Here is a 27493-nt window from a genome sequence, read left to right on the forward strand (position 1 = left end):
ACCTCTCTGTGGCCTATCTACAAATAAGACTCCCAATAGCTCCTTCCTCCTAGGGCTGTTAAGAGATTTAGACAAGTCGGTGTATTGGAGGCCTGGGAGCAGTAGCTGGCCCACAGCAGACTTGGGCTTAAGAGCGGTGTCTGGTGCTGTGCTGGAACAGGTTCCCAAGTCGGCCTGCCAGTGTGTAAATCCCCCATCTGTCATTTAAGCTGTGTGACTTTGGGCACATCACTTAAACATTCTTGACTCAGATGCCTCAGTAGAAGGAAGATAATAATAGTATCTATCATGAAGATAAATCATGTATTCAAAATGATTGGGACAGTGATTTGTACACCCTAAAAGCTGTATACAATCCAGTTGTGATTATTACTGTTCTTATTCCCTTTTTCAACAAGTATTTGGGCCTCCTGAGCACAAAGGGGTGAAGTCACTCGGCTTACAGCTATTAGACAGCAGAGTCTGGATGAGAACCACAAACTCATGAAAGAAGGAAATCTCTGTCCAGTGTGAGAGTTACCAATTGTCTCTAGTCCTTGGCAGCCTGTTTAGTAGAAAGCCTGGTGGGGCACAATACTTCAGGGTAATTAGTACTTTGGAGTCAATGTAGAGAGAGGCACTCTGACCTACAGTGTCACCTAGCAACCATGTGATTCCAGAGCTGCCTTTGAAAAACGAAGACTGCGGGTCATTCACGGAGGAAAATCACGAGATGCTGAAGTGTCCAGATCAGAGTGGTCAACAGGGGAGAAAGTGATTTTAATTTCTTTCTATTAACTATTACTGGAAGAGGTATTTCTTTAAAAGATTTTTTGCAGTCATTGCGCTGTTCCAATTTAATTCACCATGGTGATACTAGTGCCTTTTGAAAAAAAAATTCTTTTCTTTTTTGTAGTTGTTTTGAGATGTAGAAGAAAAACCAAATTTTGAGCTTTCTTCAGGAATTATAACTACTATCAGAAAATGAGCCCAGTTAAGGTTAACATACCTGTTTAAATGGTTTTAGAAAAAAACTATGTATTTTAAATGGATTTGTTAATTAGATTCTCTTTGATGACTCATATTGGCAAAATATAAACTTAGGGCTCTCATTATGACATCAAGCAAGACCCGGGTTGGGAAAGCTGCAAGCCAGTCTACCTTTTCAGCCAGGTATAACTGTAACTAAGTGTTTGTCTCCTTGCAATCAGGAACACAGCAAGCACAAAATAAGTGAAAGTAGCAGATTATTTGGAGACCTTTCCAACGTGTGTCTGACCTTCTTGATTCATTTGCAGAGGTAATTGCCTGTGGAAATTGCTGTGCTTTTATCTGTGGTGCTATTAAAACAGTGGTTGAAATGAGGTAGCACAGACTGCATGGATAATGGGGTACCGTGGCGTGGGAGCTGTTGTTTTATTCGACAGATGAGAAATGGCTGAAAATAACCTTCTGTCTCCCCTGTAAGAATTTTGCTTGTTAAGTGACATTCACCAACACAGCAGAGTTTCAGCGTGGTATAGGAATTTGAGCTATTCTTAGCAAGACATTAAGTGAGAGTTTTCAGGCTTTTCTTGTTATAAAGTAGGCAGTGTATGAGTGTTTTATATTCCCTGATTTCGGGGGCACTTTCTGTGCTCAGGGGAATAGCTGTTCCAGCTTGGGGAGGAATGAGGACACCATGCTATTAGGACATTCGGAGTGGAGTAGAGTCATTCCTATCAGTGTCCCCTGCATCAGGGTACCACTGACCTGTAGGATCACTCCCTCATTCTCTCCTGGTTTCTCTGTCATTTTTCTGTCTGTTGGGGTAAGTTTCGCTGCCTTCTTGGCCTCATCCTGCCTCCTCAGTATGGCCCAGTATTTCTTTCCCCTTTAACCATCCTCTTCCCTTGGAATGGAGCATTTCACTTAAAACTTATTAAGGAAATGGTGGGGATCCATGTGGTATAAAACAGTATTTCTCAAACTTCAAGATGCCTCAAAATCCCCTGGAGAGTTTGAAGAGATACAAATTCCTGGGTCTCACCCCCAGAGATTTGGATCCAGTAGATTTGGAGGGGGCATGAGAATTTGTATGTCTACAAACTAACTGCCCAAGCAACTGATGTTCCTGGTTTGACACCACATTGTGAAGCCTTTGTGTGATGTTATGATTTGTAATAGTAAATATATATTTGGTTTTCCTCCATGTTTCTGGCACAGAGTTCCTAAAACTCTTGGAATTTCCTGTGTCAACAGCAATAAATATGTCTCTTGTATGAATGAGGTGACTTTTGGAAGCACCTAAGGATCTGGGCTGGTTGCCAGAAGAGCCAATCACATGATTAGAGGGTTGGAACTTTTACCTGCCCTCTGCCCCCATTTCTCCTCCCCCACCTCCAACCTTCTGGGAAGGAAGAGGGGACGAAGATGGACTTGATTCACCAATGGCCAATGATTAAATCAGCCGTGCCTACGTTACAGTCTCCATAAGAACCCAGAAGGAAAGGATTTGGAGAGCTTCCAGGTTGGTGAACCAGAATGCTTCCAAGTGCCATGCCAGCCCCCAGACTCCAGGAGGACAGACACTCCTTTGTTGGGGCCTTGCCCTGTGTGTCTCTTCATCTGGCTGTTGACTCCTATCCTTTAATATGCTTTGTAAGCACCCAGGAATCTAGTGAGTAAATAGGTTTCCTGAGTTCTCTGAGCCACTCTAGCAAAGTAACTGAACCCAAGGAGGGGTTCATGGGAACCATTATCAGAAGTACAAGTAGCCATCTGGACTTGCAAATGGCATCTTTAACTGGGGGCAGTCTTGTGGGACTGAGCCTTTAACCTGTGGAATCTGATGCGGCCTTTGGCAGATGATCTCAGAATGGAGTTGAATTGTAGGACACCAGCTGGTGTCAGAGAAATGGTTGTGAGGTGCGCAAAAATCCCACCCACATTGTAAACCTTGTACAGATGAACCTGAGGGAACTCACCTCATTGGGACAGTCTCTTCAATAGTTAGCCAAGAGCACCTTCTGAGCACCTGCTGAATGCTGAGGAAGAAGTCGCTAAATTGATCCCTATAATTCCTGCATTCCAGAAAGTCTTCTGTTTATAGAAAAGCACAAGCCTACGTATCACTGTAGGAGGTACCCACTCAAAGCCAAGAGGGGAGGGGAACTGAGTCTCAGGGTGTTGAATGGAGGGATGTTAACACCGGGTGGCTTAAGAGAGAAAACTAAGATTTATTTTGGATCTATCCTATGCCAGCACTGTGGCTGGCATTCGTCATGTTAGTTCATTGAATCTTCACAGAAATCCCGAGAGATGAAGATTTTGTTCTTTCTCTCATAAATGAGGAAACTGAGGCTCTTATGACTTGAATTTGTAGGGCCAACGGCAAGATGTCCCAAGATGAGCCACTTTGGCATGAAGATTATTTTGAGCTCTTGACAGTCAACACTCTGTGGGGTCAAGAGAAACTCTTGCCCTTCCCTTAACTACATGGAAGAATCTAAGTTGAGGGTCTTTCTCAGAATAAGGGTTATTGGCAGAAATAAATTTTATCTGAGTGCCCCATCTGTAGGAGGGCAAACATTTAATTACCAAATATCTGCTCTTCTTACTGCCCTGTGAAATGCTTTCCTTTCCTCTGAAGTCCCAGACCCCTACCCCCATCTTGTTAGTCCAAGATGACCTATGGACCTCATTTTACCTGACTGTCTTCGGAATTGCTGTGTCTGGGTGGATTCCCTGTATGTATGCTATCGAATTTGATTTTTTCCTGTTAATCTGTCTCATGTCAATTTGATTCTTAGTCCAGCTAGAAAGGACCCTTGAAGGAGACAGAAATTTTTGTGCCCCCCCCCACCAAAAGTGGCAGGGCCAATAGGGTTCTTTCTTCTCAGAGACCAAGTTATTTTCACCGCACCATGTTGCTTCCCAGCATAGAGCATGACATGCCTGAGTATCCAGTTAATGTTGGTTGATGATGATCAGATGATTAAGTTAGTAAGCAAATATTTCCAGGAAATGGATGACTCCAGAGATGGTCCTTAAACATACTGCTGTTAATTATTGTTGTATTTCTTGAGCATTTTATCATGTACCAGGTACTGTGTGTGAAAAGCATTTTATCTACATTATCTCACTTACTAAAAAGTAAACTATAAGGTAATTATTAACTCTATACTCTGTTCTGTATGAAGATATTTAAAGAGGAAAAGGAATTGTCCTGGGGTTGGTAGTGAAACCAGGTTCCCAAACTGCAACTTTTTGTCTCCAAAGTACAGAGTTCTCCTACTCTGTGTTGATCTGCTGTAGTAACCCAGTAATCACTTTTTTATCTTCTCCTTGTTACTACTCATTTCTTCCCCCAAAATGAGATAGATCCATAGCCATGGATTTCAAGACACAGGAAATACGATTTTAAAAGTTGGTTGCCGGTTACTATACCAATATAAACCTTTTTTCACATCCGCTCATCGTGATCACATAGGATAAGCACAAGCAGTTACAGCAGCAAAGACCAAAAATACTACATGAACAAAATGAGATATGCTGCTGTCTGGTGGGCCAGATGACATAGGACCAGGATTTAAGTCTAGTTCCCAGGCCTTCCTCCCTAGCCTCTCTGCCCTCCTGTATGCATCCACTAATTCTTCAGTCATTCCTAATCTATGAGTAGCTTCATCCAGAATCACCACATGGTCAGTATTTCAGCTGATGTGTCAAAATTCTCAGTATTTATGGATTTTAGAGATTCCTCTGCAGGCCTCAGTTTTTGCATTATGAGCTTGGTTTAAGACCTCTCTCTGGACTCCAGTACTTTCCTATTGTGATAACTTTTGAGTCTGTCTGTGCAACTAAAAGATAATAGTTCCCGTTCTGGCTAGTGTTACAGGTTGCTCTCTTAGTGAAATGCCCTCCCATGTGTGTGTTCTGACATTTGACTCCAGGACAACAGCTGAAAGAGATGATAACTTTGAAGATCTCTTTGTTCCAACTGAGTACTCTGGGTACTTTCACACAGCGTCTCGTTACCCCAACAACACAGGGAAGTGAGCAGGTGATATTTCTTTTGTCAGACTGACAGAAATGGAGGGAAAAGCAGCAAAGTAATTTGCCTCTGGCCACACAGCTCTAAGTGTCTGAGCCAGAACTTGAACCCAGGAGGATATAACTCAGAAGACCCCCATCTTCCTGTCCTTATCAGATAATACTGGGGGTGCAGAAGTCATTGGGTTCACCTCTCAGGATGTGCTGGGCTGTGCTTGACCTAGAAAGCGGAAGATTCAATTTCTGAACTCCTTCTCTGGTTTTTCAGATTCTACTTGCTGTATCTCATTAATGTCTTGGAAGTGAAAGGCTGTCTCTGGACTGCTTTGAGCTCTCAGTGCCAATTGTTGTGTGTGTTAATGACTTTTACCCCCAACCCACCAGTGCAGCCACATGACTTAATGAGTAGTTCATCCTAATCAGATGGCGGCTAATGGGGAATTAAGGATCATAAGGCTGGAGATTTTATTGTAGGGGAAATTCATATAACAAGAGTCTTTTTTCTTTTTCTCTTCAAAAAAATGAAGAAATTAAGTCTCATTAAAATAAGCAGCAACAGGGGCGCCTGGGTGGCTTAGTGGGTTAAGCTGCTGCGTTCGGCTCAGGTCATGATCTCAGGGTCCTGGGATCGAGTCCCGCATCGGGCTCTCTGCTCAGCAGGGAGCCTGCTTCCTCCTCTCTCTCTGCCTGCCTCTCTGCCTACTACTTGTGATCTCTCTCTGTCAAATAAATAAATAAAATCTTTAAAAAAAAATAAGCAGCAACAAGCCATAATCTTAATAGATATTGAATTTGAGGCACTATCTGGTTCAAAATCAGGGGTTGGAAAGGGCTTCTGCTTCCTTGGTTTTTCCTGTTGGCATCTACGAGGTCTGGGGGTGGCAGGATAGCCCGGGTGGGAATAGAGTTGAAGAGGGGAAGGAGCGAGTGGAGAAAGGCAGAGGAATAGTATAGTCTGTATCCCGGAAATGAGCTTTTTATAGAAAAGCAACTCTCCTTTTGATCTTTCTAAACTACTCTGAAAAAAGAAGTTGGTGAATATATAATGGACCTTGACCATGAAGAACAAATCAACCAACATTTTCGTCCATAGAGTTTGACAACATAGCCTGAAATAAAACATAATTTATGAAAGAGGCTCGAAGATCATAGTACTATGCTTCTCAAGGTTCCCAGCAGTAACAGCATCACCTGGGAACTTGTTAGAGATATCCTTTCTCTAGGGCCCACCCAAGACCTACGGAATCAGGAACTCTGGGGTCAAGGGCCCAGAACTGTGTCAAATGCCCTCCAGGTGATTCTGACACACACTGAAACTTAGGAGTCAGATTCAGTGAAGGATGGCCTTGTAGTCGGAGAGACCCTGGCTTCTGGCCTCTGCATGCTGCTTCTCTGATGTTGGACTTCATTTTTCTTTTCTGCTGAGCAGTGATGGTACCCACCTTTAGGTTGTGCTGTTTTTTATGATTACTACCTACATTGCTCTGAGCTCTTGGCTTTGAAGATTTGGAAACTATTTTTTTCAGGTTTGTGGGGGCTCACCTTGGGCCAGGGCCAGCAATTCCTAATTGCCTTTGTAAACCATCTGTATGGTTGTCAGTAAACATGGCTGTCAGAACACACACATTTGCATCTGATCCTTCCCAAAACCCCACTAAAGCAACAACAAAAGAAAGGTCCTTTTAGAGTATTAATGCATTAGGACAAAGAGCATGAGAGGGGAGGAATATAAAATGGAAAGCTAGAAGGCAGTGATTGACTTGGCAGACCAAAGAAAGCTGAACCCCAAGGTGATGGAGGGGAGATTTAAACAGTAATTTGATTGACTGCAGAACTTCCCCAGACTCAGGCATTATGGCAATAGTGCCACTAGAAGTGAGGATGAAGGGGGTGCTAAGAATAGGGCTAGTTGAAAGTTTGTTTAAGAAGCATGTCGACCCTGCCCTGGTCCTGGATGGCTCAGTCGGTTAAGAGTCTGACTCTTGATTTTGGCACAGGTCATAATCCCATGGTAATGAGATCGAGCCCCTCATCAGGCTCCGCACTAGGCGTGGAGCCCAAGATTTTCTTTCCTCTTCTCCTATCCTCCTTTCCTCCCCATTTGCTCATGCTCTCTTTCTCTCTAAAAACAAAACAAAACAAAACAAAAACATTTTTTTCTTTTAAAAATAATTTGCTTTCTTATGCATGCCACAGGACAGATTTCTAGTTTTAAAACAAGGTACATCAAGAACTAAAATATTCCCTCCAACCATCTTTCTTTTCACCAATACAAGAAATCCTTCTGGAAACATAAGCAAGTGACTAAACAGGATCAAACCACCAAATCTACAAGTTAATACATGATCTGTTATGGCAGAATAATCAAGAATTTTCCCCCAAAGAAAGATTTTAGTTTTCCAAATATAAAAGAGTCTAAGAGGATCATATATGAACAGAAATCTTATTCCAGATTTTATGGTAAAGAAGGATAACACACTGGCAGCCGAAGAAAACTGAAACTCTGTCTAATAAATAGATCCAAATTAAGAATTTCTACAATATTTCTGTAGGACACAGAACCAGAATTCTTAAAAAAAAAAAAAAAAAAGAGAGAGAGAGAGAGAGAAGCATCTAGACCCCCCAAGAGATTGAGGACTTCTCTAGCAACTCAGAGATTCCAAAAGGACAATCCTAAAGTTGATGGCACCATAGTTTCTTCAACATGAACTTCAGGCTGGTCACCCTACAGTGAATTCTCATAGTTGACAACCCCAACTCATACTCAGAAGGGTCCCACTGTTAAATATGAGCAGGCATCTAAGGATTACCATACATTTCTAATCTGAAAGGCAGGCAGACACAAATGAGGAAATAAAAACCAAGCAGGAGTAAGAGAACTTAACAATACATCTATTATTGATATTCTCAGAAGACTAAAGGCATTAATGTCAATGAAACAGAACAGAATGCTATTAAAAAACAACATTCAGTGCTGTGAAATGTGTAAGCCTGATGATTCACAGGCCTGTACCTCTGGGGCAAATAATACATTATATGTTAATTTTTTAAAAAGCAACATTTAATGAACCTGAGGGAAATGAAAAGTATGATATTGGTTGGAAATTAAATAAAAGGAATAGAAGATGGGGCACCTGAGTGGCTCAGTTGGTTGAACGTCTGAATCTTGATTTCAGCTCAGGTTATGATCTCAGGGTTGTGAGATTGAGCCCTGCATTGGGCTTGGGCTTGTGCTGAGCATAGAACTCGCTTAAGATCCTCTCTCTCCCTCTCCTTCTGCCCCTTCCCTGTCACGTGCGTGCTCTCTCTCTTAAAAGGGGTGGGGGAATAGAAGATAAAATGAAGAAATCTTCCATAAAGTGATAGGAAGAAACTGGAGAGAAAAATAAAAAAATTAGATTAATCTAGGAGTCCAGCACCTGATTCACAGGAGACCTGGGGTGGGGGGAAAATGAAGGGAAAGAAACCATCAAAGAAATAATCCAATTAATTATGTGACTAAACTATTAACTATATAACTAAACATACATAATCATTTCTCAATATATACATATATCAAATCATTATGTTATACACCTTAAACTAATGCAATGTTGTATGTCAGATACGTCCCAAAAAACTGGAGGAAACCAATGATGGGACTTAGAGAACCCTTTACAGCTGAAAGCCTATCTCCATGTCTAAGGATTCTCTTTTCAAAATTATTATGTTTTTACCTGACTTGTTTCTTTTTTTTTTTTTTTAAAGATTTTATTTATTTATCTGACAGAGAGAGATTACAAGTAGGCAGAGAGGCAGGTAGAGAGAGAGGAGGAAGCAGGCTCCCTGCTGAGCAGAGAGCCCGATGCGGGACTCGATCCTAGGACCCTGAGATCATGACCTGAGCGGAAGGCAGCGGCTTAACCCACTGAGCCAACCAGGTGCCCCTACCTGACTTGTTTCTTGCATCAGTACTTATTCCCTCAGCGTATTCATTCAGCCCATGCTTTTTTAGTCTTTTTCTGTATTTGGCATAAAAGGGGAAAAGAAAGATGTCAGAGGTATCACATGGTTTTATCCACATAAGCTCATCTTCCATCACTGCCAAATGGAGTGGCCAGATTATAAGAGCTGACAAAGGCCTGATGATCTAATTCTGCTGGGAATTAAGTCAGAAACCAGCATAGGTGTGAGTAGTCTTCTTTAAATTCTGTTTTAATATATCTTTTGGAATTCTGTATGGAACAAAGTCAGTTTGGATAAACCTGTAAACTACCCACAGAGAGCAATGATTTTTAAATTATTACAAGGAGGAAAAAGACTCATTAGTCCTTTATCTCTCAGCTTTGATACACCTGCAGAAATGGCTTTTTTTTTTTTTTTTTTTAGCCTTCTTGAGTTTAAGAGTAAATTATGCTCTGCAGAGTCATTTAGAAGTTGGGGTCCACTTTCCCACAGGAGTAGTTTTGTGAATAATAACGGACTTCCTCAAGAAGCCCACAAGTCTGTTTACTTCCCTGATGATGAAAAGGATGCAGGTGAGGGGCGAACAGCTCTGTGGAAGCCAGTCACCCAGCACTCCCGAGACGCTCTGCTAACACCGGGCTGGGCGCTTCACATCTTCACTCCCTTATGTCAGCAGGCAGATTAAGTGCCCGTCTCGCTTCAGGAAGCTGGAGTCGATGTCCCAAAGAGACAGTGATGAGAGATGGGGGAGTGGTATGCCCACTGGCTCTCGACTGGAGTGCTACGGAGACCCGGGAGCTGGAGAGCATGTTAAGGGTAAACAAAGAATAAACTAGGAGCTTCGGAACTGCAGCCTCAAAACACACTTCTTATGTCGAAACTCATTCCTGCAACGTCTCTTTTCTGTCCCGCTTAAGAGCCTCAAGGCTGACCTACCAGCTTCACTTACATTTCCAATGCCTTTTTTTTTTTTAAGATTTTATTTATTTATTTGACAGACAGAGATCGGAGGTGGGCAGAGAGAGGAAGGGAAGCAGACTCCCTGCTTAGCAGAGAGCCTGATGTGGGGCTCGATCCCAGGACCCTGGGATCATGACCTGAGCTGAAGGCAGAGGCTTTAACCCACTGAGCCACCCAGGTGCCCCAACCAATGCCTTTGATTTGCTCTTTCTGACTAGGGTTTTCCTCCATCGTGGGTTCATAAAATAAGAAGCTGTGAATAATTTTTTTAAGTGATTAAAAAAAAGAAACTGACTAAAAATAAAAGGTGTCCTTATTATGCTTATCCTTCCGTCAGCCCATCCACCACTGTCCCCACCCTCCATATTTGCTTTCTTTTTTAAAAAAATTTATGTATTTTTTTTCCATATTTGCTTTCTTTGCTCTTCCTTCCCCTTCCTTCTCCCCTCCCCTCCCCTCCCCTCCCCTCCCCTCCCCTCCCCCCCTCCCTTCTCCTTCCTTCTCCCCTTCTCTCTTTTCCTTTTATTTTCACTTTAATCTGCTGGAGGCAAGTTTAAAAAAAGAAAGAAAGAAAATAAAGTAGCCCAAGAAAATTTCCTTGAAAGGAAGGCCATAAATTCCTGGATTGAAAGGACTTACTGAAATCCTCGCACAATAGATGAGAACTGAGCCTCAGCAAAAGGCACGCTATTATGAATTTTCAGAACATTGTGGAAAAAGAGTTTCTTGAGAGGAAAAAACAGGTTCAGTATGAAGAATGAAGGATCTGAATGCTTTTGTCTTTACAACAGCAAGAGAAGACAATGGAGAAGTGCTTCCAGTGAGAAATGAGCGAAATGATTTCGCATCTAGAATTCTACACCCAGCTGAGCTATTAATTGATTGTAAGAGTAAACATTAGGTCTCAAAAATGTTGCTCCCATATACCCTTTCTCAGAAAACTACAAAAAGATGTCTTTTACCAACAAAAACTAATAAATAAAGAAGGTGAAACCATGGGATACAGGAATCAGGGGATCTAAATGAAGCTCCTTCCCAGGATGCTAAAGCCGAGACATCCACACAGCTGCCAAGGGAACAGTTCAGAAGCCTCTAGGGGAGTTTTCTTTTTTCTTTACTTTTTTATTTATTTTTTTTAATTTTTTAAAAGATTTTATTTATTTATTTATTTGACAGGGAGATCACAAGCAGGCAGAGAGGCAAGCAGAGAGAGAGGAGGAAGCAGGCTCCCTGCAGAGAAGAGAGCCCAATGTGGGGCTCCGTCCCAGGACTGTGAGATCATGACCTGAGCCGAAGGCAGTGGCTTAACCCACTGAGCCACCCAGGCGCCCCTTTCTTTACTTTTTTAAAGTAGGCTCCATGCCCAGCATGGAGCCCAATCTGGGGCTTGAACTCACAACACTGAGATCAAGACCTGAGCTGACATCAAGAGTCAGCTGCTTAACCGACTGAGCCACCCAGGTGCCCCCAGGAAAGATTTCTTTATGGAAATGACATTGATAGGCTAACTAAGGTATTTTAATATATTAGGAAGAACTTTTTTCTGTGGGAGAATTGGAGTCAAATCAGTGATACGCAAACTAAACAAATGAAAAGAGCATTATTAGCTGTAGGGAAAAGGAAACACTGTAGAAAAGGAAAAGTGACCTGAGTATCCTGTGTGGCTTAGCTGTGAATATGTCTCATCCAGTTATATATGCACAGATAATGATCTAACCGAAATGATGCTATAAGCACATTAGAGGATGGGGCCATGGGAAGAGCTGTGGGGAATGAGTGTGAGATTGGAGGGCAGTGGGGAGAAGAGAGTGAAATTTTCGGAAGAGCAAATTCTCAGGCCAGCAGATAATTCCTAAGCCTGAAATATCAGGACAGGGTGACTTGAGAATGACATTGAACTATGAAGATCAATAGCAAAACAATCAACTTAATACAATGGAAAATGGGTGCTTCTGCAGAATGGGAAATTGGGTGAAAAGAAAGAATATCTAGGGGAGTAAAGACTTCAAAAGAGGTTTTGGCCACTTTTTAAACGATGTGTATGTGTACATATGCACAAATAAACATGAAAATTTAAAAAGGGTAAACAAAACCTTTTGCCACTCTTCCTCTAAATTCCATACAACAACTTCTAATTTCCGGCCAGAGAAATTAATGTTTATTTTTCTTTAGGTGGGACCCAGAGTTCTTGCTGATACAGTGTTAACTTTAAACTGCTCAAAGAGAGAAAGAAACCTGCCCTTAGGCAAATCAGCATTTTGCCTTGGGATTGAGAAAGGGCCTTTCTACCGTGGGGGATGGTGGGGGGACCCAACTAATTCACATTTAGAGTCATCTGGGGCCTCATCTGCCCTGTGAGGCTCTGTTGTGCAGGGACATTCCAGTCTCCCGGTCTTCCTCCCCACATCACAGTCGAGTTCAAGCAATAGCTAGACTTATATGCAGTCTCTCCCAGTTAGGTTGTGAGTACATAAGGCATAGTGCTTTATCTAGAGATATCAATAAATATAATGTATGTATGAAAAATGTATAACCTCACTTCATACAAAATTAGACAACCGGCATTAAGCAAATTATCCATTTTTAATAGTAATAATGTTTCTAACAGTGATAATAATTAAATAGGTCCTTCCTTCTAGAATGTCTCAGAAGCAGACCAGCATGAGAGCAGCCCTGGGCTGTAAATGACAGATGTGTCATCACTGCCTTAATGGTCTGACCAGCATCCCAGTGCTTCAGATGTGAGCCTAGTTCTCGAGCCATGGACAAGAGAGCTATTCTTACTGTATCAATTTGGTATAACGATATTTTTAAGCTCAAAATTAAATTAGTTTTCTGGCAGCCCTCCTGAGAAAGCCACCTCTTACTATTCATGCATGAACTCTAGTTCATCGTGGACTAGAAAACAGAGCCGAGCCATGACTGCTATAGAGGCTTATTGAGTTAGAGTCAGACTCACTGGGAGCAAGGGAGCCAGCCTGGGGGCTCTGGGAGGCGGGTTCTGGGAACTCTTGCTGATACAGGAGGCAGGAAGCTGGAGATTTGACCCTCTTGTGTAGAAGTTAATTTATGAGCTCCAAGAGCCTTGTCTGCATTATTCAGGCTTTGACTACTTTTGCTTTTCTCTGGCTGCTTTTGTTCAGATTGATAAGCACTCCCTGGTACCTTTCTAGAACTGGCAGCCCTCCTTCCAGTCCTCATTTATAATTCTTCTTGGGTAGAATTTTGTCCTCAGTGTCTTGGGCAGCCATATTCAGCCTGAGTGGATAGACAACTGAAGACTTGCCTCCCTTACATCAAGATCTACGCCTTTCTCTCCGATTTTTTCCCCTCTCAGTCTTAAGCTAAGCCTAAGATCATTTGAAAGAAATCGTTGTGGCCTCTCCATACAGTGGGACAGTATTCATGAACAAAAGGGAATGAACCATTGACACATGCACCAACATGGATGCGTTTCCAGGGCATTTTGCTAAGTGTAAAAGGCCAATCTCAAATGTTCACATACTGCATGATTTCATTTATATAAAGTTTTTGAGATGGCATAATTATAACAAAGAGAGAAGAGATTTGTGGTTCCCTGGGGGAGCATAAGTATAAAGGGGGAGCACAAGAGAGATTTCTGCAGTGATGGGACAGTTTTGTCTTCTAAATGGTGAGCTACTTACATGAACCTATCCAGGTGATAAAATGACAGAGTCCTACACATACCTCATGGCAGCGTAAACCTCGTTTTGACACTGCGCTCTACAACACTTCTACAAGATGGAACCATTGGGGAGACTGGGTAGTGGGTATACAGGATCTCTTCGTACTCTCTTTACACCTTTCTGGGAATTTATAATTATTTCAAAGTAATTTTTTTAAAAAAGAGATGAACTATTCATAAAACAACAATATGGATAAATCTGAAAATAATTATGCTGAATATAAGAAACTAGTCAAAAAAGTACAAAAGGAAAAATATAAACGAATTGCACTACCTCAAAACTAAAAATGTCTGTGTACAAACAATACCATCAAATAAGTGAAAAGACAAAAAGAAAAGTGAAAAGACAGCCCACATGGTGTGAGAAAGTATTTGCCAATCATATCTATTGGATAAAGGATTTTTATCCAGAATATGTAAAGAATGCTTACAACTCAATAATAAAATGACAAACAACCCAGCTGAGAAATAGGCAAGATTTAGGTGGACATTTCGCCAAAGAATAGATAAAAATTATCAATAAGCACACAAAAAGATGTTCAACATCACCAGCCATCAGGGAAATGCACACCCAAACTGGGATGAGATAACAGATCTTACTCCCTAGGATGGCAGTAATCTAAAAGACAGATAATAACAGTGTTGAAGGGGTGCTGGAGACATCTGGAACTCTCAAACACTGCTGATGGTATGATAGAACCACAGAACAAGGTGCAGCTGCTTTGGAAAATAGTTCCTCAAAATGTTAAACATAGTTACCAGATGACCCAGCAATTCCACTCCTAGGTGTTTACCCAAGAGAACAAAAAACATGTTCACACAAAAACTTGTTCCTAATGGTTCATAATAGCACGATTCATAATAGCCAAGAAGTAAATCACCCAAATGCCCATGGACTGATGATTGGATAAATGAAATGTGGATTGTCAATATGTCAAACATTATTTATTCAACATTGAAAAGGAATGAAGTACCAAATTATGCTGCAAAATGGAGGAACCTTGAAAGGGGCCAGCTGTAGGAGTTCATATATTGTAGGACTTAATTGATATGAGATGTCCAGCGTAGGCAAACCTATATAGAGAGAAAGCAGATTACTGTTTGCCAAGGGCTAGGGGACCGGGATGGGGTGGGGAATGATGCTCATGGGTAGGGGGTTTCTTTGGGAAGAGGATGGAAATATTCTAAACTTAGACGTAGTGATGGTCACCCAGCTCTGTAAATACAATAAAAGCCACTGAGTTGTACACTTTAAATGGATATATTTCATGGTATATGAATTATATGTAATTAAAACATTTAAGAAAGAATACATACTTTATGATTACATTTATAGAACTTTCTTGAAAACGCAAGCTAACCTATGGTGACAGAAAATATTAGCAGTCATTTGGGAACAGGAAGGGGTATAAAGGGATATGACAAAACTTTTTGGAAAGTGATGAAAATGTTCAGTCAGACTGTGTGATGGTTTTGTGGGTGTATACATATTTCAAAGCTTATCAGATTGTATATTTTAAGGGTGCGGGTTTATCATGTCAATATTCAATTTTTAAAAAAGAGCAAAAACGTGTGAATGTTATAAATAATATATATATATATATATTATTTATTAAAAACTAATTTGACAAATATTTATTGAGTACTGGTTTAGTGTTAGCTCCCAGGGATACAATGACAAGGAAAAGATGGGTCTAGCCTTCAAGCAGCTCATACAGGCACAAAGAAAGACACATATGGTTGCAAAATGGCTTATGTACCATTTCAAGCCTGGGAAGTCATGGTCAACTTCAAAGGAAGGCTTTCTGGAAGTGGTGAAACCCTTGAGCTCAGCCTTCAAGGGAAAATGGGAGTTAAAGGTAGAAGGGGGGCTTTGTGATGCCATAATGGTCCTCCTTCCTGACACTAATGTAGGAGGAGCCAGGGGAGCACATAGTAGGTACTTGTCATATCTCAGAGGTGACCTGACTTTATTTTTGCCATATTACAGTCATGCTCTTCTCCCCAGGAGCCACATCACAGTGGAATAGATTGTTGTCTTTACCTGTACCTTAATAGTAAGTGTGAAGCCAAGGTATAAATAACATCCTTCATTGCTCTTGGCCGATTTGCTATTATTTAGTTACTTGTGATGATGTGTTCAAGTTCTGTCTTTGCACTATATTTTTGGCTGTGTGAGAGCCAGGACTGAGCGTTCTCACACCATCCTGTCCTCAGCAGGTAGCATAGTACTTAGCACGTTAGCAGTTCTTGAAGAAGTTTACTTGCTGATAGGTTAGGAATTGGGCTGATACAGAATAACACATTTGACTGGTGGCCTCAGGCACGGCTGAAACTTTTTGTGTCAAGAAGTATAAATTGGTCTCACTGCTCCTATCCCCGCTCCCTTTTCTCTGCCTCTTAGCTCTGGCCGCAGTCATGCCAGGTCCTGTCCATCCTAGCCCTGCCTACCACCTGTTGGTCCTACTGGCCTGCTGTCAGGCAACTCTTTTGATGGGTCCACTCCCAGAGGCTGCTGCATGAGGTTCTTCTGAAAAGGTCAAGACAGTCTGTCCTGGAGAGGGCAGCTCTGGACGTTGGCCTGCTCTTGGCCAGATGGGCATTCTTGGGCCCTGGTTGAAGGCCCACTCACGTGTTGTCTCTTCTCCTCAGCTCTTCTGTATGCCACCATCTTCGGGAACATGATGACCATTTTCCAACAGATGTACGCCAACACCAACCGGTACCATGAGATGCTCAATAGCGTTCGGGACTTCCTGAAGCTCTACCAGGTGCCAAAGGGCTTGAGTGAGCGATTCATGGATTATATTGTTTCTACCTGGTCCATGTCCAGAGGCATCGACACCGAGAAGGTAAGGAGGGCGATGAGCTCAGATGAGCCCTGTGTGTCAGCTATCCCAGGGAGAATGGAGGTGCACCTGCGGGCAGGGGGGTTCTCAAACCTGGCTGAGGTTTGGGTAGTTGGGTTCCCAAGTCCTACCCCAAAAGTTTTGGTGGCTTCCAGTTCGGCTTTGCTCAAGGACCAGCAATTAAGAGATTAATAACCATTATTTAAGAAACTGGGAAGACAGTGTGTGTCTCCTGGAGAACTTGTTGGAAGTCTAACTGTCCAAACCTGTGTGATAGTAAGGCTCAGAGCCATCCCCGGGGAGGTCATCATTGTGACTAATTTTCTTTTGACCTCAGGCTCTGAGATGGCCCAGCCCTGCCACTGATTCTATCCTTATTGAATTTTTTGGTATTTTGTTCTCGGGGATTTTTTTTTTTTTTTTGGTGTGGATTTTGATTTTGTAAAATATTGTATTAAATTATAATTAATGTTGATTACTGAGATTTTAGCCCAAGGCTGTTGCCTCACTGTAGTCTCAGCTCTGATAAGATTCTCAGAATTCGCGGTCATTAAAGAGATTCCCAGCCTCTACACCAAATGTATGGAATTCCGGATTTAGAGGAGGGGGTGGTGTGAGGAAAAAAATCTTCATTTTTAACAATTGCCCAGGGGATCCTCTTCATCAGACAAGTCTGGTGAATACTTATCAAGGGTTTGTGCCTTGGTTTCACTGGCTTAAGGAAAACCTCAGTTAGACCTCTCTCTCAGGCTAAGGTATCAGTTTTCCCATCTGTGAAATGGAAACAGCCATAAATCCCTATTGTTCTCTAAGAGTTGCGTTATTCTAGATGCATTTCAATAAAGTGGAGGAACTTTGGTGGCTGGGAAGAACAGAGAAAAGACGCAGTGGACTTTCTGTTCACTTCGCAGCTGTGTTCATTTTCCATGAGCAACAAGTCATCCGGGGTCCGTTTTTCTCTGCTTCTCAGTGTTTTCCACCCCCACTTCTCCTTTTACTGCCAGTCTCTAGGTACTTGGGGAATTCTGATTCCTTTCACTGTCAGAGTAAGAAAAACAGAAAGATAACACTGTTGCAGAAACCTAACACATTCAAAGCCAAATGCAGCTGACTTTGGAGCAGCTATGCTTGCTCCTCTTCCTCAGAAGGGTTAGCTGAGAGTGGAAGTTTAAAAGGAAAACCTGAGGGGCACCTGGGTGGCTCAGTGGGTTAAAACCTCTGCCTTCGGCTCAGGTCATGATCTTGGGGTCCTGGGATCGAGTCCCACATCAGGCTCTCTGCTCCGCAGGGAGCCTGCTTCCTCCCCTCTCTCTGCCTGCCTCTCTGTCTACCTGTGATCTCTGTAAAATAAATAAATAAAAATCTTTAAAAAAAAAAAAAAGGATAACCTGAACTCAATTTAATTGGTTCCCACGTAAAAGGAAGAATAATTCAGGTTTGTTGAAGATCAGCCATGACCACAACGGTAACATAATAAGCTCACCACCGTAGTAGCACTGGCTACCTTGCCTTGAACGCTCGTTAAAAACAAGTATTTACCGCGCTCTCTGCATGCAGGCCCCGCGCTCATGCTTCAGTGACGCTCTATGGCAGCCCTGGGAGGGAGCTGCTGTTACTTTGACCCCAGAAACAAGGACCCAGAGGCCTGGTTAGTTTTGTTAACTGCCTCTGGTCATAGAATTAAGAGTGGCAAAGTCAGGATTTGAATCTGGTTTTGTTTGACTTGGAAGCTTGTGCTTTTCCTACTGTTACTTTTTAATTTATTTTAATTAATTTTTAAAATTAAAACACGTACTGGAGGGAAGAAGGATGAGCAGATGAGTCCGGATGGAGTTCCCTCATTTCTGACCCAGGCAGGGCGTCAGTCGGGTGGGTCTGAGTCCCTGGCTTTGCCAACCACCTGCCCTTACTGAGTCTGGTGTTTTTGCTTCATTCAGCAAGGCATGTATGTTCTGTGGGTGCCTGATGGAGCAGAAAGGAACTTTGATCTGTCAGCCCTGGGGCTCCATTTCCCAGGCACCAGGAGGGCTTTGTAAATCTGGTTGTCTGGAAAGAAACCCTTCCCCATCCTATGGCAGGGCTGGACTGGGTGGCTGCCCGTGGGAGACAGCACCGTCAGCGTTTGCCTGCCCTGCCCCTCTCCACTGACTCACTTTCCTGAGAGGCTTTGGGATTTGCCCCAGGTCCTGGCCTAGGCGGAAGAGGGAGTACTGTGACAGCTCACTGCAGGGCCCAGCCGGCCTGGGCGGCTGCTCTTCCCAGCAGGGGCTTAGGGCAGGCAGCTTCTGCAGAGGGGTCCAGTCCCGTGGTCCCCTGGCTCTCCCTGGTTCTGGGTCAGAGGGGTCAGGGAAGACTATGGGAGCCTAGGGGTATGGTGGGGAGGATGGGGGGTGCTGGGCTTCTCTTGTTTGACCAGCAATTAGCCAATGACCATGAGCATGTCACCTGTTCTCTGAGTCTCAGTTTCCATGTCTATAACACATGGACACTAGATGCCTTTTAGTGCTAAGGCCAACCCTTAAGGCCCCTTTATCTATGGCATTCTGGACCTCCCTCAGCCTGACTCACTGCTCCTCTGTGCTAAGGACCTCAGAAATTAAAGCTCACATGCACTGAGCCCGTGTGTGTGGAAGGCACTGCACCAGCACTTACCACACACCAGCTCAGGAAATCCTCAGAATTCTGTACTCAGGTTCAAAACAGAAGACTTGGGAAAAGAAGCAAAGTATGGCTTCAGGTTCACAGGATCAGTAACCTTAAAGCCAGGAATTGAATCCGGGTCTGCCTGATCTTAAAGTCTATTCTCTCAACCATGTGTCTGTCCTGTGCGGCCTGGGGTGGTTCCATGAGCCTCCATGGTGACATTTCCCTGTGGCCTTTGAGGTCCTCAAGAACCAAGACGGATGGTTTCTCTTAAGGACCAAACAGAAGGGAAGGTGCCCAGGAAGGGGTCTGCAACTGAGAAGCATTCAGCTCAGAGAGAAGGGTTCAGGACCCCCTAACCCGCCCAGTGTGGAGCCAACAGGAGAATGATGGAGATGCCTGATGGCATGGCAGTCCGCAATGCTCGACCCCCAGCTTCCCTCGCCTCCTCACAAGTGCCTTCCAGTGGATCCAGGAATAGGGCCCATGAATAAAACATTGTTTCTGGGGGCGCCTGGGTGGCTCAGTGGATTAAGCCGCTGCCTTCGGCTCAGGTCATGATCTCAGTGTCCTGGGATCGAGCCCCGCATCCGGCTCTTTGCTCAGCGGGAGCCTGCTTCTCTCTCTCTCTCTCTCTGCCTGACTCTCCGCCTACTTGTGATCTCTCTCTCTGTCAAATAAATAAATAAAATCTTTAAAACAAAACAAAACAAAACAAAAAAAACATTGTTTCTGTGCCAAGGCCTCATTCATTAGCAGCCTCTGCCAGCAAAGCCCAGCCCAGGGGAAACCAAATACTGAAAAGTGAATTTACCTGGAGAGCAAATGTCGGTTTTGAACTGCCGGGCACAGTTTTGACAGGACATGGGAGAGTTCTCCCCCTGGTGTTCTGCTTGGGGAGAAGAGGAACCAAATCAAATCTGCATTTCTATAGGAGTCTTGTGTTGTTGTTTTTTTAAAGATTTTATTTATTTATTTGACAGACAAAGATCACAAGTAGGCTGAGAGGCAGGCAGAGAGAGAGGAGGAAGCAGGCTCCCCGCTGAGAAGAGAGCCCAATGCGTGCCTCTATGCCAGGACCCTGGGATCATGACCTGAGCAGAAGGCAAAGGCTTTAACCCACTGAGCCACCCAGGTGCCCCTGGAGGAGGAGTCTTGTTTTTCAATGAGCTGGAAGGAGGGAAAAACTTAGCAAGCCCTCATCCCCAGCCCTGCCTTGGCAGTCTGAATTTTCCTGTCCTCTGCTCTGTCAGGGCTCCTTCCCGTCTCGCAGAGATCCTGCTCACTTCCTCAGCATCCCAAAACCCCAGAACAAGCAGGAAGAGGCACATGGAGCATGGGGACCAGTGTGTATGGAGCCCCTTCCTGGGTCCTGCACTTTCCAGGGGGAACCATACTGGTACTTGTCCTTTCAGTTAATCCTCCTGAGCCAATGTGAGCAGTGTGCACTTTATAGGAGAAAGTCAAGTGTAGAGCAGTTAGGCCACTTGGAGGGGAAGGAGCTGGGATTTGGACTGTTGGACCTCTCTGTCCACTGCTTCACCTCCAGGGAAAGTGCAAGGGCTCCTGAGAAGGTAGGGTAGGAGCAGCACAGCCATGGGCAAGGTGAGACTTGCACTGACTTTTGAAGGAGGCAGAGAAACTTACAGATTCCAAGGGGAGCTCCAGGCGCAGAGTCAAATGCCCTGTGTGAAGGCACAGAAGCAGGAGTGTGGGGGTAACTAGCATCCTAAGTGTCTTCATTGAACTTGTTTGATTTTATGCCCCCAACTGTGCTCACTAGACTAGAATGGAAGAAAGGGCTATTTATTTATTTATTTATTTAATTTAAAAAAAAATTTTTTTTTTTATAAACATGTATTTTTATCCCCAGGGGTACAGGTCTGTGAATCGCCAGGTTTACGCACTTCACAGCACTCACCAAAGCACATACCCTCCCCAATGTCCATATCCCCACCCCCCTTATCCCAACCCCCCTCCCCCCAGCAACCCTCAGTTTGTTTTGTAAGATTAAGAGTCACTTATGGTTTGTCTCCCTCCCAATCCCACTTTGTTTCATTGATTCTTCTCCTACCCACTTAAGCCCCCATGTTGCATCACCACTTCCTCATATCAGGGAGATCATATGATAGTTGTCTTTCTCTGCTTGACTTATTTCGCTAAGCATGATACGCTCTAGTTCCATCCATGTTGTCGCAAATGGCAAGATTTCATTTCTTTTGACGGCTGCATAGTATTCCATTGTGTATATATACCACATCTTCTTGATCCATTCATCTGTTGATGGACATATAGGTTCTTTCCATAGTTTGGCTATTGTGGACATTGCTGCTATAAACATTCGGGTGCACGTGCCCCTTTGGACCACTGCGTTTGTATCTTTAGGGTAAGTACCCAGTAGTGCAATTGCTGGGTCATAGGGCAGTTCTATTTTCAACATTTTGAGGAACCTCCATGCTGTTTTCCAGAGTGGCTGCACCAGCTTGCATTCCCACCAACAGTGTAGGAGGGTTCCCCTTTCTCCGCATCCTCGCCAGCTTCTGTCATTTCCTGACTTGTTGATTTTAGCCATTCTGACTAGTGTGAGGTGATATCTCATTGTGGTTTTGATTTGTATTTCCCGGATGCCGAGTGATATGGAGCACTTTTTCATGTGTCTTGTCGCTCTCGACCCGCAAGAACGACCCGCAGACGAGGTTGAGTGGCAAACTTCTTTATTGTCAGTCTTCTACATATCTTGATCCGGGAACCCCGCACCACAATTTTAGCCCCCTATTATAGTCCCAAAGCTTACATAAGGATCAAACATCACATCACGCGCTATACCTATGCACCAATCATAAACCCTACAGGTGACCTTATCGAAGAGCATGTGAGATGCCCGTGAACATCTACGTGACTCTACAGGTGCCCATTGTTCTACATGTCCTGTGTCTATCCCATGACTTATTAGGTTAATAATATACCCAACCTATGACTCTAGGCATTGAATTAGCATCATCCATGAACGCACCCAATTTCCTTGGGTTAAACATTCACGGTCCCATTGTCCTGGGCCTAGTCACCTACGTGACTGCCATCCACAAGTGCATGGCTCCCCACAGTGTCTGTTGGCCATCTGGATGTCTTCTTTGCAGAAATGTCTGTTCATGTCCTCTGCCCATTTCTTGATTGGATTATTTGTTCTTTGGGTGTTGAGTTTGCTAAGTTCTTTATAGATTTTGGACACTAGTCCTTTAATATCTTCTCCCATTCTGTTAGTTGTCTTTTGATTTTGTTAACTGTTTCCTTTGCTGTGCAAAAGCTTTTGATCTTGATGAAATCCCAATAGTTCATTTTTGCCCTTGCTTCCCTTGCCTTTGGCGATATTCCTAGGAAGATGTTGCTGCGGCTGAGGTCGAAGAGGTTGCTGCCTGTGTTCTCAAGGATTTTGATGGATTCTTTCGCACACTGAGGTCCTTCATCCATTTTGAGTCTATTTTCGTGTGTGGTGTAAGAAAATGGTCCAATTTCATTTTTCTGCATGTGGCTGTCCAATTTTCCCAGCACCATTTATTGAAGAGGCTATCTTTTTTCCATTGGACATTCTTTCCTGCTTTGTCGAAGATGAGTTGACCATAGAGTTGAGGGTCTATTTTTGGGCTCTCTATTCTGTTCCATTGATCTATGTGTCTGTTTTTGTGCCAGTACCATGCTGTCTTGATGATGACAGCTTTGTAATAGAGCTTGAAGTCCGGAATTGTTATGCCACCAACGTTGGCTTTCTTTTTCAATATCCCTTTGGCTATTCGAGGTCTTTTCTGGTTCCATATAAATTTTAGAATTATTTGTTCCATTTCTTTGAAAAAGATGGATGGTACTTTGATAGGAATTGCATTAAATGTGTAGATTGCTTTAGGTCGCATAGACATTTTCACAATATTTGTTCTTCCAATCCAGAAGCATGGAACATTTTTCCATTTCTTTGTGTCTTCCTCAATTTCTTTCATGGGTACTTTATAGTTTTCTGAGTATAGATTCTGTGCCTCTTTGGTTAGGTCTATTCCTAGGTACCTTATGGTTTGGGGTGTAATTGTAAATGGGATGGACTCCTTAATTTCTCTTTCTTCTGTCTTGTTGTTGGTGTAGAGAAATGCAACTGATTTCTGTGCATTGATTTTATATCCTGACACTTTACTGAATTCCTGTATAAGTTCTAGCAGTTTTGGAGTGGAGTCTTTCGGGTTTTCCACATATAGTATCATATCATCTGCGAAGAGTGATAATTTGACTTCTTCTTTGCCGATTTGGATGCCTTTAATTTCCTTTTGTTGTCTGATTGCTGAGGCTAGGACTTCTAGTACTATGTTGAATAGCAGTGGTGATAATGGACATCCCTGCCGTGTTCCAGACCTTAACGGAAAAGCTTTCAGTTTTTCTCCATTGAGAATGATATTTGCGGTGGGTTTTTAATAGATGGCTTTGATGATATTGAGGTATGTGCCCTCTATCCCTACACTTTGAAGAGTTTTGATCAGGAAGGGATGCTGTACTTTGTCAAATGCTTTTTGAGCATCTATTGAGAGTATCATATGGTTCTGGTTCTTTCTTTTATTGATGTGTTGTATCACATTGACTGATTTGCGGATGTTGAACCAACCTTGCAGCCCTGGAATAAACCCCACTTGGTCGTGGTGAATAATCCTTTTAATGTACTGTTGAATCCTATTGGCTAGTATTTTGGTGAGAATTTTCACATCTGTGTTCATCAAGGATATTGGTCTATAGCTCTCCTTTTTGATGGGATCCTTGTCTGGTTTTGGGATCCAGGTGATGCTAGCCTCATAAAATGAGTTTGGAAGTTTTCCTTCCATTTCTATTTTTTGGAACAGTTTCAGAAGAATAGGAATTAGTTCTTCTCTAAATGTTTGGTAGAATTCCCCCGGGAAGCCGTCTGGCCCTAGGCTTTTGTTTGTTTGGAGATTTTTAATGACTGTTTCAATCTCCTTACTGGTTATGGGTCTGTTCAGGCTTTCTACTTCTTCCTGGTTCAGTTGTGGTAGTTTATATGTTTCTAGGAATGCATCCATTTCTTCCAGATTGTCAAATTTGTTGGTGTAGAGTTGCTCATGGTATGTTCTTATAATAGTTTGTATTTCGTTGGTGTTAGTTGTGATCTCTCCTCTTTCATTCATGATTTTATTTATTTGGATCCTTTCTCTTTTCTTTTTGATAAGTCTGGCCAAGTGTTTATCAATTTTATTAATTCTTTCAAAGAACCAGCTCCTAGTTTCATTGATTTGCTCTATTGTCTTTTTGGTTTCTATTTCATTGATTTCTGCTCTGATCTTTATGATTTCTCTTCTCCTGCTGGGCTTAGGGTTTCTTTCTTGTTCTTTCTCTAGCTCCTTTAGGTGTAGGGTTAGGTTGTGTACCTGAGACCTTTCTTGTTTCTTGAGAAAGGCTTGTACCGCTATATATTTTCCTCTCAGGACTGCCTTTGCTGTGTCCCACAGATTTTGAACTGTTGTATTTTCATTATCATTTGTTTCCATGATTTTTTTCAATTCTTCTTTAATTTCCCGGTTGACCCATTCATTCTTTAGAAGGATGCTGTTTAGTCTCCATGTATTTGGGTTCTTTCCAAACTTCCTCTTGTGGTTGAGTTCTAGCTTTAGAGCATTGTGTTCTGAAAATATGCAGGGAATGATCCCAATCTTTTGATACCGGTTGAGTCCTGATTTAGGACCGAGGATGTGATCTATTCTGGAGAATGTTCCATGTGCACTAGAGAAGAATGTGTATTCTGTTGCTTTGGGATGAAATGTTCTGAATATATCTGTTATGTCCATCTGGTCCAGTGTGTCATTTAAGGCCTTTATTTTCTTGCTGATCTTTTGCTTGGATGATCTGTCCATTTCAGTGAGGGGAGTGTTAAAGTCCCCTACTATTATTGTATTATTGTTGATGTGTTTCTTTGATTTTGTTATTAATTGGTTTATATAGTTGGCTGCTCCCACATTGGGGGCATAGATATTTAAAATTGTTAGATCTTCTTGTTGGACAGACCCTTTGAGTATGATATAGTGTCCTTCCTCATCTCTTATTATAGTCTTTGGCTTAAAATCTAATTGATCTGATATAAGGATTGCCACTCCTGCTTTCTTCTGATGTCCATTAGCATGGTAAATTCTTTTCCACCCCCTCACTTTAAATCTGGAGGTGTCTTCGGGCTTAAAATGAGTTTCTTGGAGGCAACATATAGATGGGTTTTGTTTTTTTATCCATTCTGATACCCTGTGTCTTTTGATTGGGGCATTAGCCCATTAACATTCAGGGTAACTATTGAGAGATATGAATTTAGTGCCATTGTATTGCCTGTAAGGTGACTGTTACTGTATATTGTCTCTGTTCCTTACTGATCTACCGCTTGTAGGCTCTCTCTTTGCTTAGAGGACCCCTTTCAATATTTCCTGTAGAGCTGGTTTGGTGTTGGCAAATTCTTTCAGTTTTTGTTTGTCCTGGAAGCTTTTAATCTCTCCTTCTATTTTCAATGATAGCCTAGCTGGATATAATATTCTTGGCTGCATGTTTTTCTTGTTTAGTGCTCTGAAAATATCATGCCAGCTCTTTCTGGCCTGCCATGTCTCTGTGGATAGGTCAGCTGCCAATCTAATATTTTTACCATTGTATGTTATAGACCTCTTTTCCCGGGCTGCTTTCAGGATTTTCTCTTTGTCACTAAGACTTGTAAATTTTACTATAAGGTGACAGGGTGTGGGCCTATTCTTATTGATTTTGAGGGGCGTTCTCTGAACCTCCTGAATTTTGATGCTCGTTCCCTTTGCCATATTGGGGAAATTCTCCCCAATAATTATCTCCAGTATACCTTCTGCTCCCCTCTCTCTTTCTTCTTCTTCTGGAATCCCAATTATTCTAATGTTGTTTCGTCTTATGGTGTCACTTATCTCTCAAATTCTCCCCTCGTGGTCCAGTAGCTGTTTGTCCCTCTTTTGCTCAGCTTCTTTATTCTCTGTCATTTGGTCTTCTATATCACTAATTCTTTCTTCTGCCTCATTTATCCTAGCAGTGAGAGCCTCCATTTTTGATTGCACCTCATTAATAGCTTTTTTGATTTCAACTTGGTTAGATTTTAGTTCTTTTATTTCTCCAGAAAGGGCTTTTATATCTCCCGAGAGGGTTTCTCTAATATCTTTCATGCCTTTTTTGAGCCCGGCTAGAACCTTGAGAATTGTCATTCTGAACTCTAGATCTGACATATTACCAATGTCTGTATTGATTAGGTCCCTAGCCTTCGGTACTGCCTCTTGTTCTTTTTTTTGTGGTGAATTTTTCCGCCTTGTCATCTTGTCCAGATGAGAGTATATGAAAGAGCAAGTAAAATAGTAAAAGTGTGGTAACAACCCCAGGAAAATATGGTTTAACCAAATCAGAAGAGATCCCAAATCGTGAGGGGGGAGAAAGGGGATAAAAAGAGGTTCAAAAAGAAAGAAAGAAAAAAAAAAGAAAAAAAGAAAAAAAAAGAAAAGAATTTAAAAAAGGAAAACGAATAAAGAAAAATATAAAAAGGAAAAAATATATATTAGATAAACTAGTTAAAAAACGTTAAAAAAGAAAAGGGTAAAAGTTTAAAAAATATTAGCAGAAGAAGAGAAAAAAAATGAAAAAGAAAAAAATTAAATTAACTGCAAGACTAAAAAAATCACAGGGAAAAAAAAAAGAAAGAAAGAAAAGAAAAAAAAAATCACAGGGAGAAAGCCATGAGTTCCGTGCTTTTCTTTCTCCTCCTCTGGAATTCTGCTGCTCTCCTTGGTATTGAAACTGCACTCCTTGGTAGGTGAACTTGGTTTTGGCTGGATTTCTTGTTGATCTTCTGGGGGTGGGGCCTGGTGTATTGATTCTCAAGTGTCTTTGCCCCAGGCGAAATTGCACCGCCCTTACCAGGGGCCGGGCTGAGTAATCCGCTCGGCTTTGATTTCAGGAGCTTTTGTTCCCTGAGTGCTTTCCGTAGAGTTCCGGAGGACGGGAATACAAATGGCGGCCTCCTGGTCTCCGGCCCAGAGGAGCCCGGGGCCCCACTCCTCAATGTGCCCTCAGAGAACAGCGCCCAGTTTCTCCCGTCTGCCTGACCTCCGGCCGCGCTCCGAGCTCACCGAGCCTGCGACCGGTTCAAGGTAACACCGGGCTGCGAGCTTACTGTCGGCTCTGTCTCTGCAGCCAGCTTTCCCGTTCCAATACGCGCAAGCTCTGCGACACTCAGACACCCCCGATCCTTCTGTGACCCTGCGGGATCTGAGGCCACGCTGACCCCACATGGGCTTCGCCCCTGTTTAGCCTCTGGAGCGATGTCCCTCAGCAGAACAGACTTTTAAAAGTCCTG

General features: G+C 42.7%; 1 protein-coding gene across 1 annotated transcript in view; it reads left to right on the forward strand.

The window, feature by feature from the left end:
* LOC116575919 (potassium voltage-gated channel subfamily H member 1-like) overlaps positions 1-27493 on the forward strand; it is a 127093-nt gene that overhangs the window by 94657 nt on the left and 4943 nt on the right. The window contains exon 3 of the mRNA XM_032317551.1: positions 16274-16473. Coding sequence (XP_032173442.1) covers positions 16274-16473 — 200 coding nt within the window. The remainder of the gene's footprint in view (positions 1-16273; positions 16474-27493) is intronic.

This window comes from Mustela erminea, chromosome 17 (genome assembly GCF_009829155.1).
Source record: "Mustela erminea isolate mMusErm1 chromosome 17, mMusErm1.Pri, whole genome shotgun sequence".
NCBI lineage: Eukaryota > Metazoa > Chordata > Mammalia > Carnivora > Mustelidae > Mustela > Mustela erminea.